Genomic DNA, 16614 nt, shown 5'->3' on the forward strand with positions numbered 1-16614 from the left:
TTTTTTTTTTTTTCATTTTTCCTTCAAGTTTTTTGCAGAAAACATGGAAAATCTGCAATCAGGAGTAAACAACCAGTCGAATGGAGAATGCGTCCTCTGTTTGCACTCTCCTGTCTTTTTCCCAATAGTCCTGTCTTACATCGTTGCCTTTTTTCCGGTTAATTGCTGGGTGATGTGGCTGATGAAATCATCTCCTATGTTCTGGACAGACAAGATGGAAGTGTCTGAATTCCACTTGGTCCTTACAGAGCTGTTTTTTGGATTGCTTGGGCTTCTGACAATCCTTGTAAGCTTTTCCATACCTGAGCTGAAAAGGACCGCAACAGACATTGTCAACATTTTATTTGCTGCCAGGATCCAGTTCCAGTGTGGTGTGTGCATGGAACGTTACGTAGCAGTCGTACACCCGGTGTGTTTCCTCAGGTTCAAACCCCTGAGGTACAGAATGACATTTTGTTGCGTTGTTTGGCTGCAGTCTATCCTGTTTGGTATAGTCCAAATATTATCCTGCATTTTTAATCCAGTAACAATGTATATGTATATATCTTTATTCTTTATCGTCTTTATTCTTGACTCTTTCTTCTGCTTATCAGTTCTCTGGGTTCTGAAACAGCCCTCACCGGGGAAAAAACAGACAGAGGGGTCCAAAATGATAAAGAGAAGGGCTTTCAATATAGTCCTACTGTTCCAGGTGACCACATTTGTGGGCTGTGTACCGTTGTTCATCATGCTCTTCTTGATGAACAAAGTTAATATGAGCGTATATTGTGTGTTGCAGCCTTTAGCTTATGCTTTAGTTGTTTGGCTCGGGGCTATATATCCTCTTCACTACCTGCACAGGTCTGGAAAAATACCAGTTTCAAATGAACGCAAGATTCAGAGCAAGAAAGGTTAAAATACACATGCTTTGTTTCTGTGTGAGGCTGCTCCCTGTTTTCCTGAATGTAAATGATGGAGCTGTTGTCATGCCATCCTGTCACTGCACTTTACCACAACTGTCACAATGGAAAAGTGGGTGAAAAGAGCAGATCTAGTAAAAAAAAAAAAAAAAAAGAGTGTGGTGTAAATGCTAATAGATACAGAAATAGGATAAGGTTTGTTTGTCTAGTGTCTTTCAAACTGATGACAGGTTATACAGTAGTGGAAAAAAGTTTTTGAACACCAATATTTGCAGAAAAATCTTTTTTGTGTGTCAAAAGGTGTGGATATGTCAGACAGAATCATATGCAAAACTTCTTTTTTAATTTTTGCCCCACCCATCAAAAGGGGAGGCAAGGGGTATTCTTTTTGGTTTGGTTTGTTTGTTTAGTAACACTCGAGCAGCAAATCTGTTGGTTGAATTCATACCAAATTTGGTTTATAGATTACCAGTGATCCAGAATAGATCAGATTACATTTTGGGAACAGTAGGTCAAAGGTCAAATTTTTCATGAATTTGTTTAAGGCGAGGCAAGTTTATTTGTATAGCACATTTCAGCAACAAGGCAATTCAAGGTGCTTCACTCAGGACATTGAAATACAACGACAGGGAAAAAGAAACACATTTAAAATATTATAAAAGAAACATGTAAAAGGTGATTAAAAACAGCAAGTAAGAAAACAATACATAAAATCCAAAAATATAAAAACACACATATTAAAGTAAGAGTTGCAGTGCAGAGTTTCGAAAGTTTCTAACCCTTTTAGTCAAAGGCAGCAGTGAACAGGTGAGTCTTTAACCTCGACTTAAAAGAACTCAGACTCTCAGCAGACCTGATATTTTCTGGTAGTTTGTTCCAGATATACAGAGCATAGAAACTGGACGCTGATTCTCCATATTTACTTCTGACTTTTGGAACACAGAGCAGACCTGCACCAGATGACCTGAGTGGTCTGGATGGTTCATACTGGACTAGAAGGTCTCTGATGTATTTTGGGCCTAAACCATCTAACCATTTAAATCTTTTTTTTCCCCCATTCAATTATAAATGGTGAAATTTCACACATCTGTAGCAGCAAAACTATTGGTTGAATTCATACCAAATTAGGTTTATAGATAACCAGTGGCCTACAATAGATGTGATTACAATTTGGAAAAATTATGTCAAAGTTCAAATTTATTAATATTTTTTAAAATCTTAAAATCTTTTTTCTTCTCACATTTACTTATAATTGGCCACATTTCAAATGTGTATAATAACATCAATTTTGTTTCAATTTACTTCAAACTTGGCACACACACACACACACACACACACACACACACATATATATATATATACACTACCAGGCAAAAGTTTGGACTCACCATCGTATTTAAATGACATGATATGGACCACAGATGGCCAACAAGTGCTCAGCATCATTTGGAACTCCTTCTAGACTTTTGGGAAACATTTCAGGTGATTACCTCATGAAGCTCATCGAGAGAATGCCAAGAATGCACAAACCAGTAATAAAAGCAAAATGTGGCTATTTTAAAGAATCTAAAATATAAAACATGCTTTGAGTTTTGTCACACCTTTTTAAACTACATAATTCCATATGTGTTTATTCATAGTTTTGATGCCTTCAGTGAGAATCTACAAGGGAAATAGCCATAAAAATAAAGAAAAAACAGGTGAGTCCAAACTTTTGCCTGGTAGTGTACATATATACATATATATGCCGAGAGAGAGAGCGAGAGACAGAGAGAGACAGAGAGAGAGAGAGAGAGAAAGAGAGAGAGAGAGAGAGAGAGAGAGAGGGAGGCAGTTGATATGCTGACATCAGCACATGCATAGACATGATGACATCCGCTGGATCGATGCCAAAATAAGCTACAATATGTGTGAGGGGCGGGGTTTGTTGTGCCTGGAACCACTTCTTTTGTTGATTTGTTTTTTAAAATTGGTAATAAGAAAAAATAACAAAAAAAAATGAAAAAGAAAAAAAAAAGAAAGAAAAAAAAGAAGAAGAAAAAAAAGAAGAAAAAATAACAAAACTAAATTCTTGACAGTTTCAACATGTCATGTCCTAAATTTGTTTCATTATTGTGCTGAAATTCCATCTTGACAGAACAGAGCATGTGCAGAAGGGGGCATGTGGGTTTGGAGAATAGAACAACACTTGGCAGAGTTCTGTGAGTTCGGAGTGACTTTTCATGCATCATGATCACAAATGTATTGGGTGTCCATAAACTTTTTTCCACCACTGAATGTCATGTACCTAGGTCTTAATAATGTGTTCTTAAATTTATCATCATATAAAATACATACAAGACAGATATTGACAATTTAACAATCTGAAAGGTTCATTGTATAAGATTTAGAAGGATCCAATAGCAGACATTGTATAGAATGTATTCATAATTATTTTCTCAATTGTATATAATTATCAGAGAATGAGAATTTTAGGATTTTCATTTCATTAGAGTGAGTCATGTAAATGTGTGGATGATGTACACCGTGTTCCAGAAGTGCTACAGTTGACTTTTATAGCAGGTGGCTTACTTTGGAGCAGGAACCAGAGTCAGAACTGGTTCATTTTCATATTTTAGGAATAGCGTGAAATCTGCAACTCCACTAGTAGATGCAACTCAATATCACACACATAAATAAAGGTTATAGGTTATAGGCTCCTTTCATTCTATCAGTACTGATGCTGCATCTATTGTGATAAAGGCTTGACTTGATAATTTAGTTAGATTAATTGTGTGATTATATATGGTGTCTGTGGACCTCACTGTCAAAATAAATCATGTTTTCTTTTACTAAACACACACCTGGTCTCAGTTGTCTTTGGTTTTAAAATAAGGGGAAAAAACCCCAAAGAATTTGTGAGTAAAATGTAAAGTCTGGTAGATAGCCTTGTTTTATTCATACCACACACTCCCTTATCAGGACCACTACACTAAAGTATCGATGATGTTTGGTCAGGATACATTAAAAACTATAACAGCCTTAAAATACCTATATCACTGAAATAAAACATATAGCACTGTGCAGACATCTGAAGTAACCACTACATTTGTTGATTTAGCAAGATTATTATGACAGTTTAGATGCATTACTCAATCTGTATCAGTATTTTTACACCTTCAGTGTACAAGAAATGCAGTATATTTACAAAAATAGAGGGAGAGACATCACACCTACTGTTTGTAGAACTTCTTTTTTGAGCCGATTTGATATATCATCATGATGGAAATGTTCATGTCAGTTGTTATCAATAGTTATCAGGATAAATCAATATTTCTCTAAAGATTAAAGGCCCTTAATAATGGTTTAAAATAGCATTATATATATATATATATATACAAATATATATAGGTACACCCCCACCACCTATGTAATGAGGGGCAACACACAGAGCAGTGAGTGAGACAGACTCGCTATAAAAAAAAGTCTTTTTTTTGCTGTTTTGCTTGTGTTTTTTGTTTGTTTTGTTTTGACTGTTCTTTGCAGTGTTGTGGTGATTTTCCTTTTTTTTTTTCCTTTTTTTTTTGCTGAGTTTTGACTGTGTTTGTGCATTTGGTGTTTAAACAGGCGCCAAAAAGCAGCTCCAAAACAAAAACTACCGTGCCAAAATTCAAATACTTGCTCAGTGTGTTCCAGTTCACAGTTCATGTGTAATAGCAACAATGGGATATTTATAATATAATTCGTGTGCAAACCTTAATCAGTTCATGCTTGGTGGCTGCCTTGGTCCCCCTGCTTTTGTCTGTTGTTGCTTGTTTTTCTTTTTGTATGTTTTAGTTCAGTTATGGTATTATGCTATCTGTAAGTTGTTGTAAAAATCAATCAATCAGTGTTCAACATCCTAAATCCCTTATTGATGGACATTCTGAGTGCCTTATTTAGTAAAAACCTGTCAAACTTCAAATCCTCTCTTTGTCTTTTTCTGTTATTCCACCTGTGTTGACCCTAAAACACACAGTAAATCAAAACCACTGAAGAAAAACAACACAAGCTCATACTCACAGCAGCTTTTATGACACTGAAACACATGCAAATTCACAGCAGCACGTTTACCTGAAATAATGTCACAGGGGTTAAAGGGTTAATGAGTAAAATCTACCCTTCAGCCACACAGAGCAATAATTATTATTATTTTTTTTTTTACATTTTTAGATTCTGTGACATGGACAAAGTGAAGTAGAAAACTGAGTAAATAAATCTAGCTTTGTGTGCTGACACCGCACACACCTGTAGTGAGATATGAAGTGAATGATTGGATTACTATGAAAATCAAGTTTAAGGTAAAACACATGAGCTTGGCAGTGGAAAGACAGTGAAGGTGACATGAATATTAGGTTGGGATTGGATAAACCAAGTGGCCGGAGAAGATGTTGAGGCCTTGGATGTTCCCACAAAGCTGCCTGCCGGTCTTCAGCTCTACGTAGACCTGGTCTCCCCGCTGTAGGACCAGCAGTACCACTTGGGTGGCGCTGTCCTCTGAATCCTGTTTGTTGTTCTCTACAGTTGATGCCACCACAACCCCATTTTTGACGAGCTGAACTTTGTAGAACATCCTCTCACTGGGCTTGGCCACTTTGGAGTAAACCGTGAATGTGAAGGAGTACAGGCCCGAACACGAAGCTGTGAATACACCTGAGAGAAACAAGAACAGTGTTTTGTTTTTGATGTAATTTTACTTTATCTTCAGCATTTTACACATTCATCCCACAGGTTGGATTGAACTCCTTGGCCCTGCTCTAATAACTGCTTGTGACCACTCACCCAGGGCTGGTTTATATCCATCTCCGTCATTCAGAATGATAACATCATAAGGAATGGTGGTATTCCTGGGAAAAGGTCCAATACACTTTACATTGGCCCCAAGGAAGACTGTGAACGCAACCCTTTTAGATCCTGAAAAAAGCCACATGGAAGAGAATAACAGGCTTTCATGTCAGTCATTATATGTAATTAATTCTTTGATTTACAGCACATGCATTCATTAATATTTCCAAAAAATATCCTAAACTCGATTTGCAGCTCTGTCTGTGAACACACACTACTGGTCAAAAGTTTTTAGAACACCCTAATTTTTCCAGTTTTGTATTGAAAGTCAAGCAGTTCAAGTCCAATGAACAGCTTGAAATGGTACCAAGGTAAGCAGTGATCTGCCAGAGGTAAAAAAAAGAAAAAAAAAGGAAAAAAGGTAAGATCAAACTAAACTGAAAAATAATGCACATTTCAGAATTATACGAAAAGGCGAACAAGAAATGGGTAAACAACTTAAAGCAGTTCTGCTTCAATGGAGGTTGATCAAGCCTCAAAAGTTGGTGCTAAAAATTCCTAAGGGCGTTCCAACATTTGTGAATTCCTTCCAACCCTGTGTCTGCATAAAAGTAGTGTTGGAACACACTTTGGTACCATACCATTATTTGAACAGTATTGGACTGCAGAAAGTAGTGTGTTACTATAAAAATGGAAAAGAGGAAAAGACAGTTAACGATAGAAGAGACAGACCATCATAACACTTAAAATGTAGGTCTGTCCTACAGAGAAATTACCAACAAAGTCCAGGTGTCAGTGTAGAGGCTTGAAAATGTAAGACTGAGAAAAAAAAAGACACGCCTAAAAATGTTTATTTTCTTGTTGAATTCTTTTATTTTCACTTAATAATTCATGTGGCCCTAATGCAAACTCTTTTGAGTCGAATGCAGTCCTTACGCTGTCCAGTAGATGGCGCATGCCACGCACTGCTGGAGAGTAGCTGAGGCACCACAGAAGAAGAAAACATCCTCTTGTGTGGATTAAGCGGAGTTTAACACACGCGTGCCCTTGCTATTCATCCACAGGTTAGTAACCACTAAAAAAATTTGTCAGTGAAGTGTATTTTATCTGTGTCTGAAGGTGTGTGAAATGATAATATGTCATGTTAAGATGCAGAGAAATGATATTTGTTTAAGGTACACAAGTAAAATGTGAGCGTGTTGCAAGCTAACCTGCTAGCTACTGGGCTAGCATAAGGGAGCAACAGCGTGGCATGAGCCAGAGTAAACCGGTTTTTGGTGAAGGAACCACATGAAATGAAAACTTAGAGACCATTCTGAAATATGTTTCATACAATAGGTAACTTGCTGAGTTCGTGTGTAACAAAAATTGTTTATTACCAAGTAACAGTAAGACTATTGTAAAATGTATTTAGTACTCGGCAGCCATTTGATGTATGAAGGCTACCACAGCAAGTAGCTTAAAGCATAATAGTTGAAGCATAGTTATATTTCATGGAGTTATTGTTAAATAAATAACTAAATAAGAGTAGAAATATCTATACATGTTAAAAGTCATATGGTAAAAAAGAGATTTAAAAGAGTAATTAATTTCATGACAAAGAGAATTATTAAAAGGGTTAAAAGCATAAATATGGAAAAATCATTTGGTTTAAAAACAAGGTACATTTTATTGTATTTGTGTGTATTTTGTGGAATCTATGACGTGTTGCAATTATAAATTGGTAATAGAGTGGCTTACAAAGCTATGGCCATTTGGACTCTTTTTTTTGGACTCTTTAAGGCCATTCGGTATTCGTGGAATATCTGAATTACTGAGAATATTATTTGTAAAAATGTACAGAGGAAGAAAACATCCTCTTGTGTGGATTAAACGGAGTTTAACACACGCATGCCCTTGCTATTCATTCACAGATTTCTTCAACCTGTACGCTCTCTGAACCCCAGAGGAGCAACATCAGTAAGTCCAGTTTCCTTCACCATCCAAAGGCACTCAAAAACTGGGGGAAATGTTGACAGGAAAAGGTCTGGCAGAGCCAAAGCCACAACAGAATCAGAAGACAAGTTTCTGAGAGTCAACAGCTGGAGTGATAGGTGACTCACAGGACAACAGCTTCAAGCACAGCTCAATAGTGGTCGTAGTAAGCAAGTGTCAGTTTCAACTGGGAAGAGAAGACTTCCAGTTGCAGGTTTGATGGGTCAAGTTGCAGCAAGAAAGCCATTGCTGAGACTGCAGAATAAGAAAAAGAGGCTTGCCTGGGCCATGAAACACCACCAGTGGACTACTGAAGACTGGAAGAAGGTGTTATGGACTGATGAATCCAAATTTGAAATCTTTGGTTCATCCCGCAGGACTTATGTACACTGTCAAGTAGGTGAAAGGATGGTTCCTCAGTGTGTGACATCAACTGTCAAACATGGAGGAGGAAGTATGATGGTCTGGGGCTGGCTTTGGCTCTGCCAGACCTCTTCCTGTCAGCATTTCCTCCAGTTTCTGAGTGCCTTTGGATGGTGAAGGAAACTGGACTTACTGACACCTGGACTTTCTTGGTAATTTCTCTGTAGGACAGACCTACATTTTTAAGGTCTGTCTCTCTTCTATTGTTAACTGCCTTTTCCTCTTTTCCATTTTTATAGTAACACACTACTTTGTGCAGTACAGTACTGTTCAAGTAATGCTCACAATGGTATGGTACCAAAGTGTGTTCCAACACTACTTTTATGCAGACACAGGGGGTTGGAAGGAATTCACAAACGTTGGGACATCTGTAGGAATTGGTAGCACCAACTTTCGAGGCTTGATCAACCTCCATTGCAGCAGAACTGCTTTAAGTTGTTAACCCATTTCTTGTTCACCTTTTGTATAATTCTGAAATGTACATTATTTTTCAGTTTTGTTTAATCTTACCTTTTTTTTTTTTTTTTTAACCTCTGGCAGTTCCCCACTTACCTTTGTACCATTTCAAGCTGTTCATTGGACTTGAACTGCTTGAATTTCAATACAAAACTGGAAAAACTGGGGTGTTCTAAAACTTTTGACCGGTAGTGTGTGTCTCATAGTGTCCATATCCTAAAGTACCTATGACATCATAGATGCTGTCTCCCAGCTGGGACACTGTTGAGACCAGGGTCATCATCTTGCGAAACATTTTAACCTCCAGTTCGTGGAGGTCAAGGCCGGCGCAGCAGCAGCCCTTCTGGTGTCTGAACGCACACTCACAGTCCCACTTTCCACACGGCAACACACCCTTAAACACCTCTGCAGAGATGGAAGCAAGGGCTGACTGTGTCACAGGTCCAAATGCTGTTTACTGATTGGTTACAATACATAACATGTTTTGACATGCATGTACTACTATAGAAATGTGTTCTTTCATTTATGGACATGTTCTAAATAATCTCATTTGTTTAACTTCATTTGTATGATAATATACATATAAAATATTACATAATATAACCATCAAGAAGTTGATTTATATAAAAAGGTGAATTCATGCCATGGACCTCATTTCAGAAAAAAAATTGAGAGAGGATAATTTTTTTTAATCCCATTTGAATTATGCTATCATTTACAATTTCAAGGATCATTTTACAAATCAAAAAAGTTGCAGTTGTAAAAGTGTTGGACAACCAGACTGTGAAAATACACAAATTGAAAAATTTACACCCAAAAGTCACGCAGGTGACGCCATCAAACTGTCTCTATGATCTATCCAGAACTGAAGAAGTCTCTGCAGCTTTAACATGATCAGGATTCCAATGACATTTAGCTCATTTAAAGGGGTCATATTTTGCTAAACCCACTTTTATTAGTCTTTGGTACATTTATTTGTGTATTTGGACCCTAATAGTTCATAAAGTTTGAATTTGAACCCTCCAGGTGCTGCAAAGCTATCTTTATATTCATTTTGGCAAAATCGAGTGGATTTCTACAACCTGTTTTAATTCCTGCTTAATTTGTTACATCTATAACTAGTTACGTCACGACATTTGGACATATAAGGTCAAGACTTCAGACGAACATTTCTCCGAGTACGACATAATTGTTTGTCAGCAGCAGGATATGCTTTTATGTCAAATATTTGAGTATAGTTTTAATTTATTACAATTTTGATTTTATACACCTAATATTTGGAACCAATATTCATTTTTAAAGTCTTTGAAAAGGTTCGTTAAGCATCTTTGTGTTATTTATGCAATAAATTATGTAAATTTTTCAAATCGGATTTAATATTTTTTGTGTGTTTTTTGTCCTTTTGTGTTAATCTAGTAGATTAAAGTGAAAAAAATAACAGGCAGATGAGATAGATGACGCTGTATTGAAAAAAAAAAGATACCAAACATGGATATAATAAACATGTCTTTGTATAGTATATAAAGGCAAAATCAAAAGTACTCAAAAACGGCCAAAATAGGGTCAGACCCCTAAGGTTTAAATAATGAAGAATTCAGACCCAAGAATAGCATTACAGTTTATGTAGACCACAAGGAAATGCTTTAAAATGCATAATTCCATTTAAAAAAAAGCAAAATATCACTCTTTTAATACTTTTTGTTAGCTCCCTCTCCAAGAATGAGGTGGAATATTCTGAGGCAACGACCATTTTGGTTTGTTGATGTGTATCACATGCGATGAGAGATGCAGTTCATTGAGCTGTTTTTACACAAAATTATATGTTACTTCACTATCTTTACCACAAACTGTGACTTTTCGTAAAATAATCTTTTAACTTGTCAAACAATATTTGTAAATGGTGACACAATACCAACAGAACCAAAAAACTGTCTCTCTCCATTGAAAACCATTCATATTTTTCATGAAGTTAGGTCCCATGGTGCACACTGGAAGGGGATTTCAGCATTCCATTGTAAAATAAAGGTAAACAAAGGTGAAATGGGGACAAAATACAACAAACAAAAGCATCTTGTGCTCGTTTTCCATCCACCTTTTGCAAAACCGTAGCTGACTCACACCCTCCCTTTGCTCGTGACTTTGTAATCAGATCACCTCCTGTACTTCCTCACTATCAGTTCCCATGTGAAATTCGGCATTAGGTGAATCACAGTTTTACCTGCAGCCGCTTTAAGGTCCTGGAGACTGATTTCAGGTCTCACACAGTCCCATGACACACCCAAGACAAACAGAGAGAAAACTATGGTCTTCATCCCACTGGAGTTCTGTCAACAACATAAAAAAATACTGTGAGAATAAAATGTTTTAGAAGTTTTTTTTTCAACATATAACATAAGTTGCATCCAATATATTTTGTTATTTCTGTAAATGAAAATCCTGAGAATAATTACTCTCAAAGAATATAGATGTTTAAAAAGAAAAACATCAATAAAATAAATAGCAGATATGTTTCTGATGAATATAAACTTTGATTAATTCCAGAATTCTGTGCATCTACTTTGCAATGTCTGTGATATACACTACAAACAAAAAGTTAAGGATATTTTTAATTTTGGGACTATTTTTTCAGTTGGGATTCTTGCACAGCGCTTTTTACTTTTTTGTGTGTGAACTGAATTGAAACACATTTTTTAATGACCAGATATAAAGTAGTTTTATTTACAAATGGCAAAAATGACAAAAAAAAGACAAAAAAAAAAAAAAAAAATAATAATAATAAAAATATAAATATCCTTAACTTTTTGTTTGTAGTGGACTTCAAGCTCAATTAGCATTATGTAAAGAGAGAAAAGGTTGCAGTATGAATGCATCAGTCTGAATAATGGCTATCAAATCAGAAAACCGTAACAATAAGGAGAATGCATTCCCAAACCCAAGAAAAATTTTGCAAAGACTCACTGTTGTTGAGCTGGGATAATCAACCCTCGTTCAGTCCAACAGGGAAAATAACACGAGCTAGAAGATGGACGTTATGCGCTAGCAAACAAAGCGACAGCTTGTCTATGCTGTTGTTATTTTTCAGTTTTATTTGCAAATGGGCGGAGAGATCTTTACATGTGGCCAAAGTTCCCCCTAAATCGTCCCTGTACTCAGGAGGGAAGGTGTGACCCGTGACATGTTTGAGCCGGGTCCATCTGAGGTCCCCAGTGTATACTGTACAGTGTACAGATTGTATCTCATAGAACCAGTGTGTGTATACGTTGATAATTAGGTCAGAGGTGTCAGGTTAGCTGATAGAATCGCTCAGTTTGGTGTAAATCGTGGCTTCTGCATTATCCATCTGGACCTGCTGGATCAAAGAAAGGCCTAGTTTACGTTATGGTTTCTATTGTGTGTGAGTGGGTGGTTGTACATGTGTGTGTTGGTGTGTACCGTATGTGTGACCATTGGAGGTTAAGTTGAAATTGAAAGTATTTAACCAGTGTCATTTGGTGCACGTTTAACAAGTGTACAATGACAATTAAAAACAGTGGCTTTTAGAATTTGACACTTTATAGGACACTCATTGAAATGCTGTGAAATTCCAAATTTCAACCATAGTGTGTTATTGAACTACATGTACCTCCTTGTCAGTTGGCATGACAACAGTCTTCCTCCTCTTACCATAACACATCTGAGCAGTACTTGCTAAAAAGTAAACACATGTAATAAAACAACTGTTATAAGGTCATAAACCAACAAAAATCACTAATATTCACTATTGTTAGCGTGTTCTTTTGTTGGCAGCTCCAAGAATAAGTCCAGATTCTTTTAGGTCTCATTTTTACCTCCGCCAAGGAGGTTATGTTTTTGCCAGGGTTTGTTTGTCTGTTTGTTTGTCTGTCCGTTAGTGTGCAACGTAACTCAAAAAGTTATGGACAGATTTGGATGAAATTTTCAGGGTTTGTTGGAAATGGGATAAGGAAGAAATGACTAAATTTTGGTGGTGATCGGGGGTGGGGGGACCCACGGGGGGGGGGCACTGATCCGCCTTGGCGGAGGTCTGCGCTCTCCGAGTGCTTCTAGTTATAAATTTATTGTTGACTTGATCTAACTCTAAGTAAACTTTACTCAAAGTAAACTTATGCCAACAATCAGTTTACCCTTATCACCTATATTTGACAACACTATGTGTGTGAATGTGTTTGTTCAGACGTGTGTCTAGAAGAAGAACAGAACTTAAGTAACTCTTGTTTAGACAGATGGTTCCTATCTAAACAAGCTTATCTTACTGTTAACATACTTAACCCTCTGGTATCCCATCCAGCAAGGCTCGTACTAAGCACCAAGTGTGCGTTTTTCACACACTTATGGAATAATGTCAAAAAAAATTTCATAGTTTGTTTTTAATTCTTTTACACTTTTTTTCTATTTCATCAGCTTGAGCCGTAAATAAAAATACCAAATATTCAATAATTGTCAAATTTTTTAATCCTTTAAATGCTGTGTTTGTAATGTAAACAAACCATTTTTTTGGATGCAAAAAAAACACCCAAAAATTTTTTTTTCAATATACTACATAAAAAGTGGATCACATATTATTTGATTTTTGCAGCCTGGCACATGTCAGTGATTAACTCCAACATCTGTTAATTTGCATGATTATTTTTAGCGCCAGGTCAAATGTTCAAAAATACTAGCATCTGTCACCAAGTGTGCCAAAAAGGCACACCTATAAATCAAACTATTAAATATTATATATTGATTTATTTTTCTGCACTAATTTGATTTTATTTTTTGTAACTCAAGTTCAGCCCTAATCATACAGATCAAATGGAAGAAATAGTGCGTTTTAGGCACACTTGGGAGACAGATGCTAGTCTGGTAATTTTCTTTTGTTTACAATGTACAAATTTTAGTTGGTGGCTAGAATTTTAAAGATCATGCAAAAATGAGCAACTTTTGAATTCTAACCTTATTTAAATTGTGAGAAATAATATGACATTTTTTAACACGAAGTGCAAAGTGTGCCTAAAAGGCACACCCAGATACCGGAGGGTTAAACTACAACAGAGTACTACATAAATCCTGGTCACAAAGAACTCACTATTAACATTATTGAAATAACACAGATCAAACAAAAGAATCCTATGTTAAAACAATAACTACTTAATACTAAAACAATTCATCATAAAATTTCAATATCTAATGTAAAATATAGTTCAATTCCCCCTTTTGACATGATTTTATCATGTCAATAACTATATGAAATGTCTGTTTTTCTTATCCCCCTTTTTATCTCTATCCTTACTATAACAACCATAAAAAAATTACCTCCATTTATGCCATATGTGTAAGCTGAATTACTTCATAACATACAAACAGCAATTCTTCATAACACAGAGCAATGGAATTCAGAAACAGTTATATATAAAAATCTCACATCATAATATGAGCATATCATTCTTAATCAAGAGTCTATTTTATCCATTATACTAAAAATTTCAAACCATCTATACTCTACTGGTTCACATTTCAGTAATAAACCACATAAATCCTATAAATCTCACGTCCATACATGTATATATATATATATATATATATATATATATATATATATATATATATATATATATATATATATATATATATATATAAACTATATGTGTATATCTTAGCTTTAGCAGAATATATGTATCTATAGAGAAGTGAAAAATAAAAAGAAAAGAAAAAGCAACACGAAACTATTGTCTTTATCAGTTGATGTCTCTTGGATCCCCTGCTGTGATGATTGATGTTCTCCACAAAGAAACCAGACCATTGTCCAACAATTTGTATCAGAAGATTGCATGTTCAAATCATGTCCAGGTCGCCACTATTTACAGCTTCAAAATTTCAATAAAATCTTTCTGAATTACTGTATAGTGTTAAAAAACCAACGAGCTTCTAGACCTCACTGAGGCACGGAATTGGCCTCATATTTAATGTTTGCGGAAATGACCAAAAATAGTCACTTGCCCGATAAAGGAAAATGGGGGTCACCTGAAATTTCTAGTAATTGATAAAAATAAAAACAAAAACTTAGTTGAGGCAATGATAGCAACAGCATGAAGACATTTGTGTTGTTGTAATTCATTTGAGAAACAAACCAAAAGCATTGCACAAAAATACTCACATTCCATTGATGTTTTTGGTGTTCAGATCTGAACATATCTGGGTAAATTAAGCACCAGTTAAATCCATATTTGTAAGTGTTTGCACTCTTGATGTCTCACAAAGTGTTTTACAGTTTTTTAATCCATAAAACCCACTGCTACTTTTATTACAGTTTAAGAATACTTTTTCTCTGTATTTCACTTTTCTTAAGTGATTTCTCACTATTTATTATAATATCATCTTCTGTATTTTGCATTTTTTTCAGTGAAAATCAGGTATTTTCCTTTCCTGTAGATGTTCAAAAAAGCTCAGATTAAAGTTGAGGGTTATTATCTCAGAAAGTGAGAAAACTAAAGAAAAAGTGACTTTTTTAGCAAAGATATCAATAACTAAACCCACAAACAAGTGTATCCATCCACTGTCATTGATCCAACTCCATGGGCTTTACTTTTGAATCAATGTTGTAGAAGATGACGGTGTTTCTGCGGTAACTAGGGAGCCTCTGAACATCCAAATGGGTCATATCTGATGACCATGAAAAGATGACAAACTGTATTTTACACCAATTATTTACATGTATTGATAGAATTAGTGGATCAGCAGGTATTAAACATTTATTTCAGTAAATGCTTTTGGTCTCTCCTGGCCGTTTGGGTCTTTATGGGTTAAAAACACAAAACACTGAGGTACATATTGGTCTGTCACAAGTGTTTGCTCCTGGAGGATTCTGTTGGGTTTCTGTAAATTGGCTTAGAGTCTGGTTTTGACCAACTCTATATATAAAGTGTCATGAGATAACTTTTTTGTGATCTGGCGCTATATAAATAAAATTTGATTGATTGAGTGATTTGATTGGCTTTCCCCTGTAAGTCGCTTTGGAAAAAAGCGTCTGCCAAATGCATAAACATAGACATATAAAATATGAAGGCATTTTCCACAAATTACAAAATAATGCATTCTGGGTACGCAGTTGTTCTCCATTTATGTTAATAACCTCTGCGAAAACGTATCAAATGCCACTTTCCATTTGTATGCTGATGATACTGTTATCTATTGTTCATCCCCTTCCATTGAACAAAGCAGTCTGCACATGATATTGTTCAGTGTAATTTAATTCAGATTATACTGGGGTTGAATGCAGATAAACCCAAATTCATGGTTTCTCAAATTACAAACAGACAACATCCAATCTGCCAAAAGATTAAACCAGATAAAGGAGCTGAAATTCAGATGGTTACTGGTTAGTATTAACCAATAAAGACCCAATGTTACTTTTGTGGCACTTCCAAAATATTTTCTTTTATCTCTAAATTCAACTTGTTTTAAGTGATTTATCACAATTTATTATGACATAATCCTTTGCATTTTGCATTTCTTCAGTGAACATCAGGTATTTTCCTGTATTTAATTCACTGATCGTGTAGATGTTCATAAAAGCTCAGATTAAAGTTGAGGGTTATTATGTAAGAAACAGAGAACACTGAAGAACAAGTGATTTTTCAGCAAAACCTATCACTAACTGAACATAAACAAAGTGTGTCCATCCACTGTCACTGATCCAACTCCATGGGTTTTACTGGTGAATCAATGTTGTAGAAGATGACCAGGGCTCAAAATTAACTTTTTGATCTAGGAGCACTGTGCTCCTAACCCTAAAAAGTTAGGAGCACAGGCTAAAATCTAGGTGCACCACTATTATATAAAAAATTTGGAGAACAAGCAAAACTCTTGGCCATACCAAGTAATATTCCTATATGTATTTAAGCAATGTTAACAACCTCGAATAAAGTATTTGAATAGAGTATGAAAGAAAAAGCTTACATTGACACAGGTGCAAAACAATTGTCAATGTGTGGTATATACTTTAGTTGGTTCTTGGAGAAGAAAGACGAATCACACCATTATTTGCAACAACCAACTTTTG

The 16614-nt window shown here is 35.6% G+C and overlaps 1 protein-coding gene across 1 annotated transcript; it reads right to left on the bottom strand.

Annotated features, from left to right (window-relative positions):
• Nucleotides 1-5176: 5176 nt before the first annotated feature.
• On the bottom strand, nt 5177-11584 carry LOC115429631 (cerebellin-3-like). The gene is made up of 5 exons (XM_030149248.1): nt 11514-11584; nt 10774-10879; nt 8781-8960; nt 5700-5831; nt 5177-5570 (listed from the first exon to the last, which is right to left on the bottom strand). Exons 2-5 carry the CDS (start codon nt 10865-10867, stop codon nt 5269-5271), a joined length of 708 nt encoding a protein of 235 aa, XP_030005108.1. The 5' UTR covers nt 10868-10879; nt 11514-11584; the 3' UTR covers nt 5177-5268.
• Nucleotides 11585-16614: the final 5030 nt, after the last annotated feature.

This window comes from Sphaeramia orbicularis, chromosome 1 (assembly GCF_902148855.1).
Source record: "Sphaeramia orbicularis chromosome 1, fSphaOr1.1, whole genome shotgun sequence".
In the NCBI taxonomy this organism is placed as follows: Eukaryota; Metazoa; Chordata; class Actinopteri; order Kurtiformes; family Apogonidae; genus Sphaeramia; species Sphaeramia orbicularis.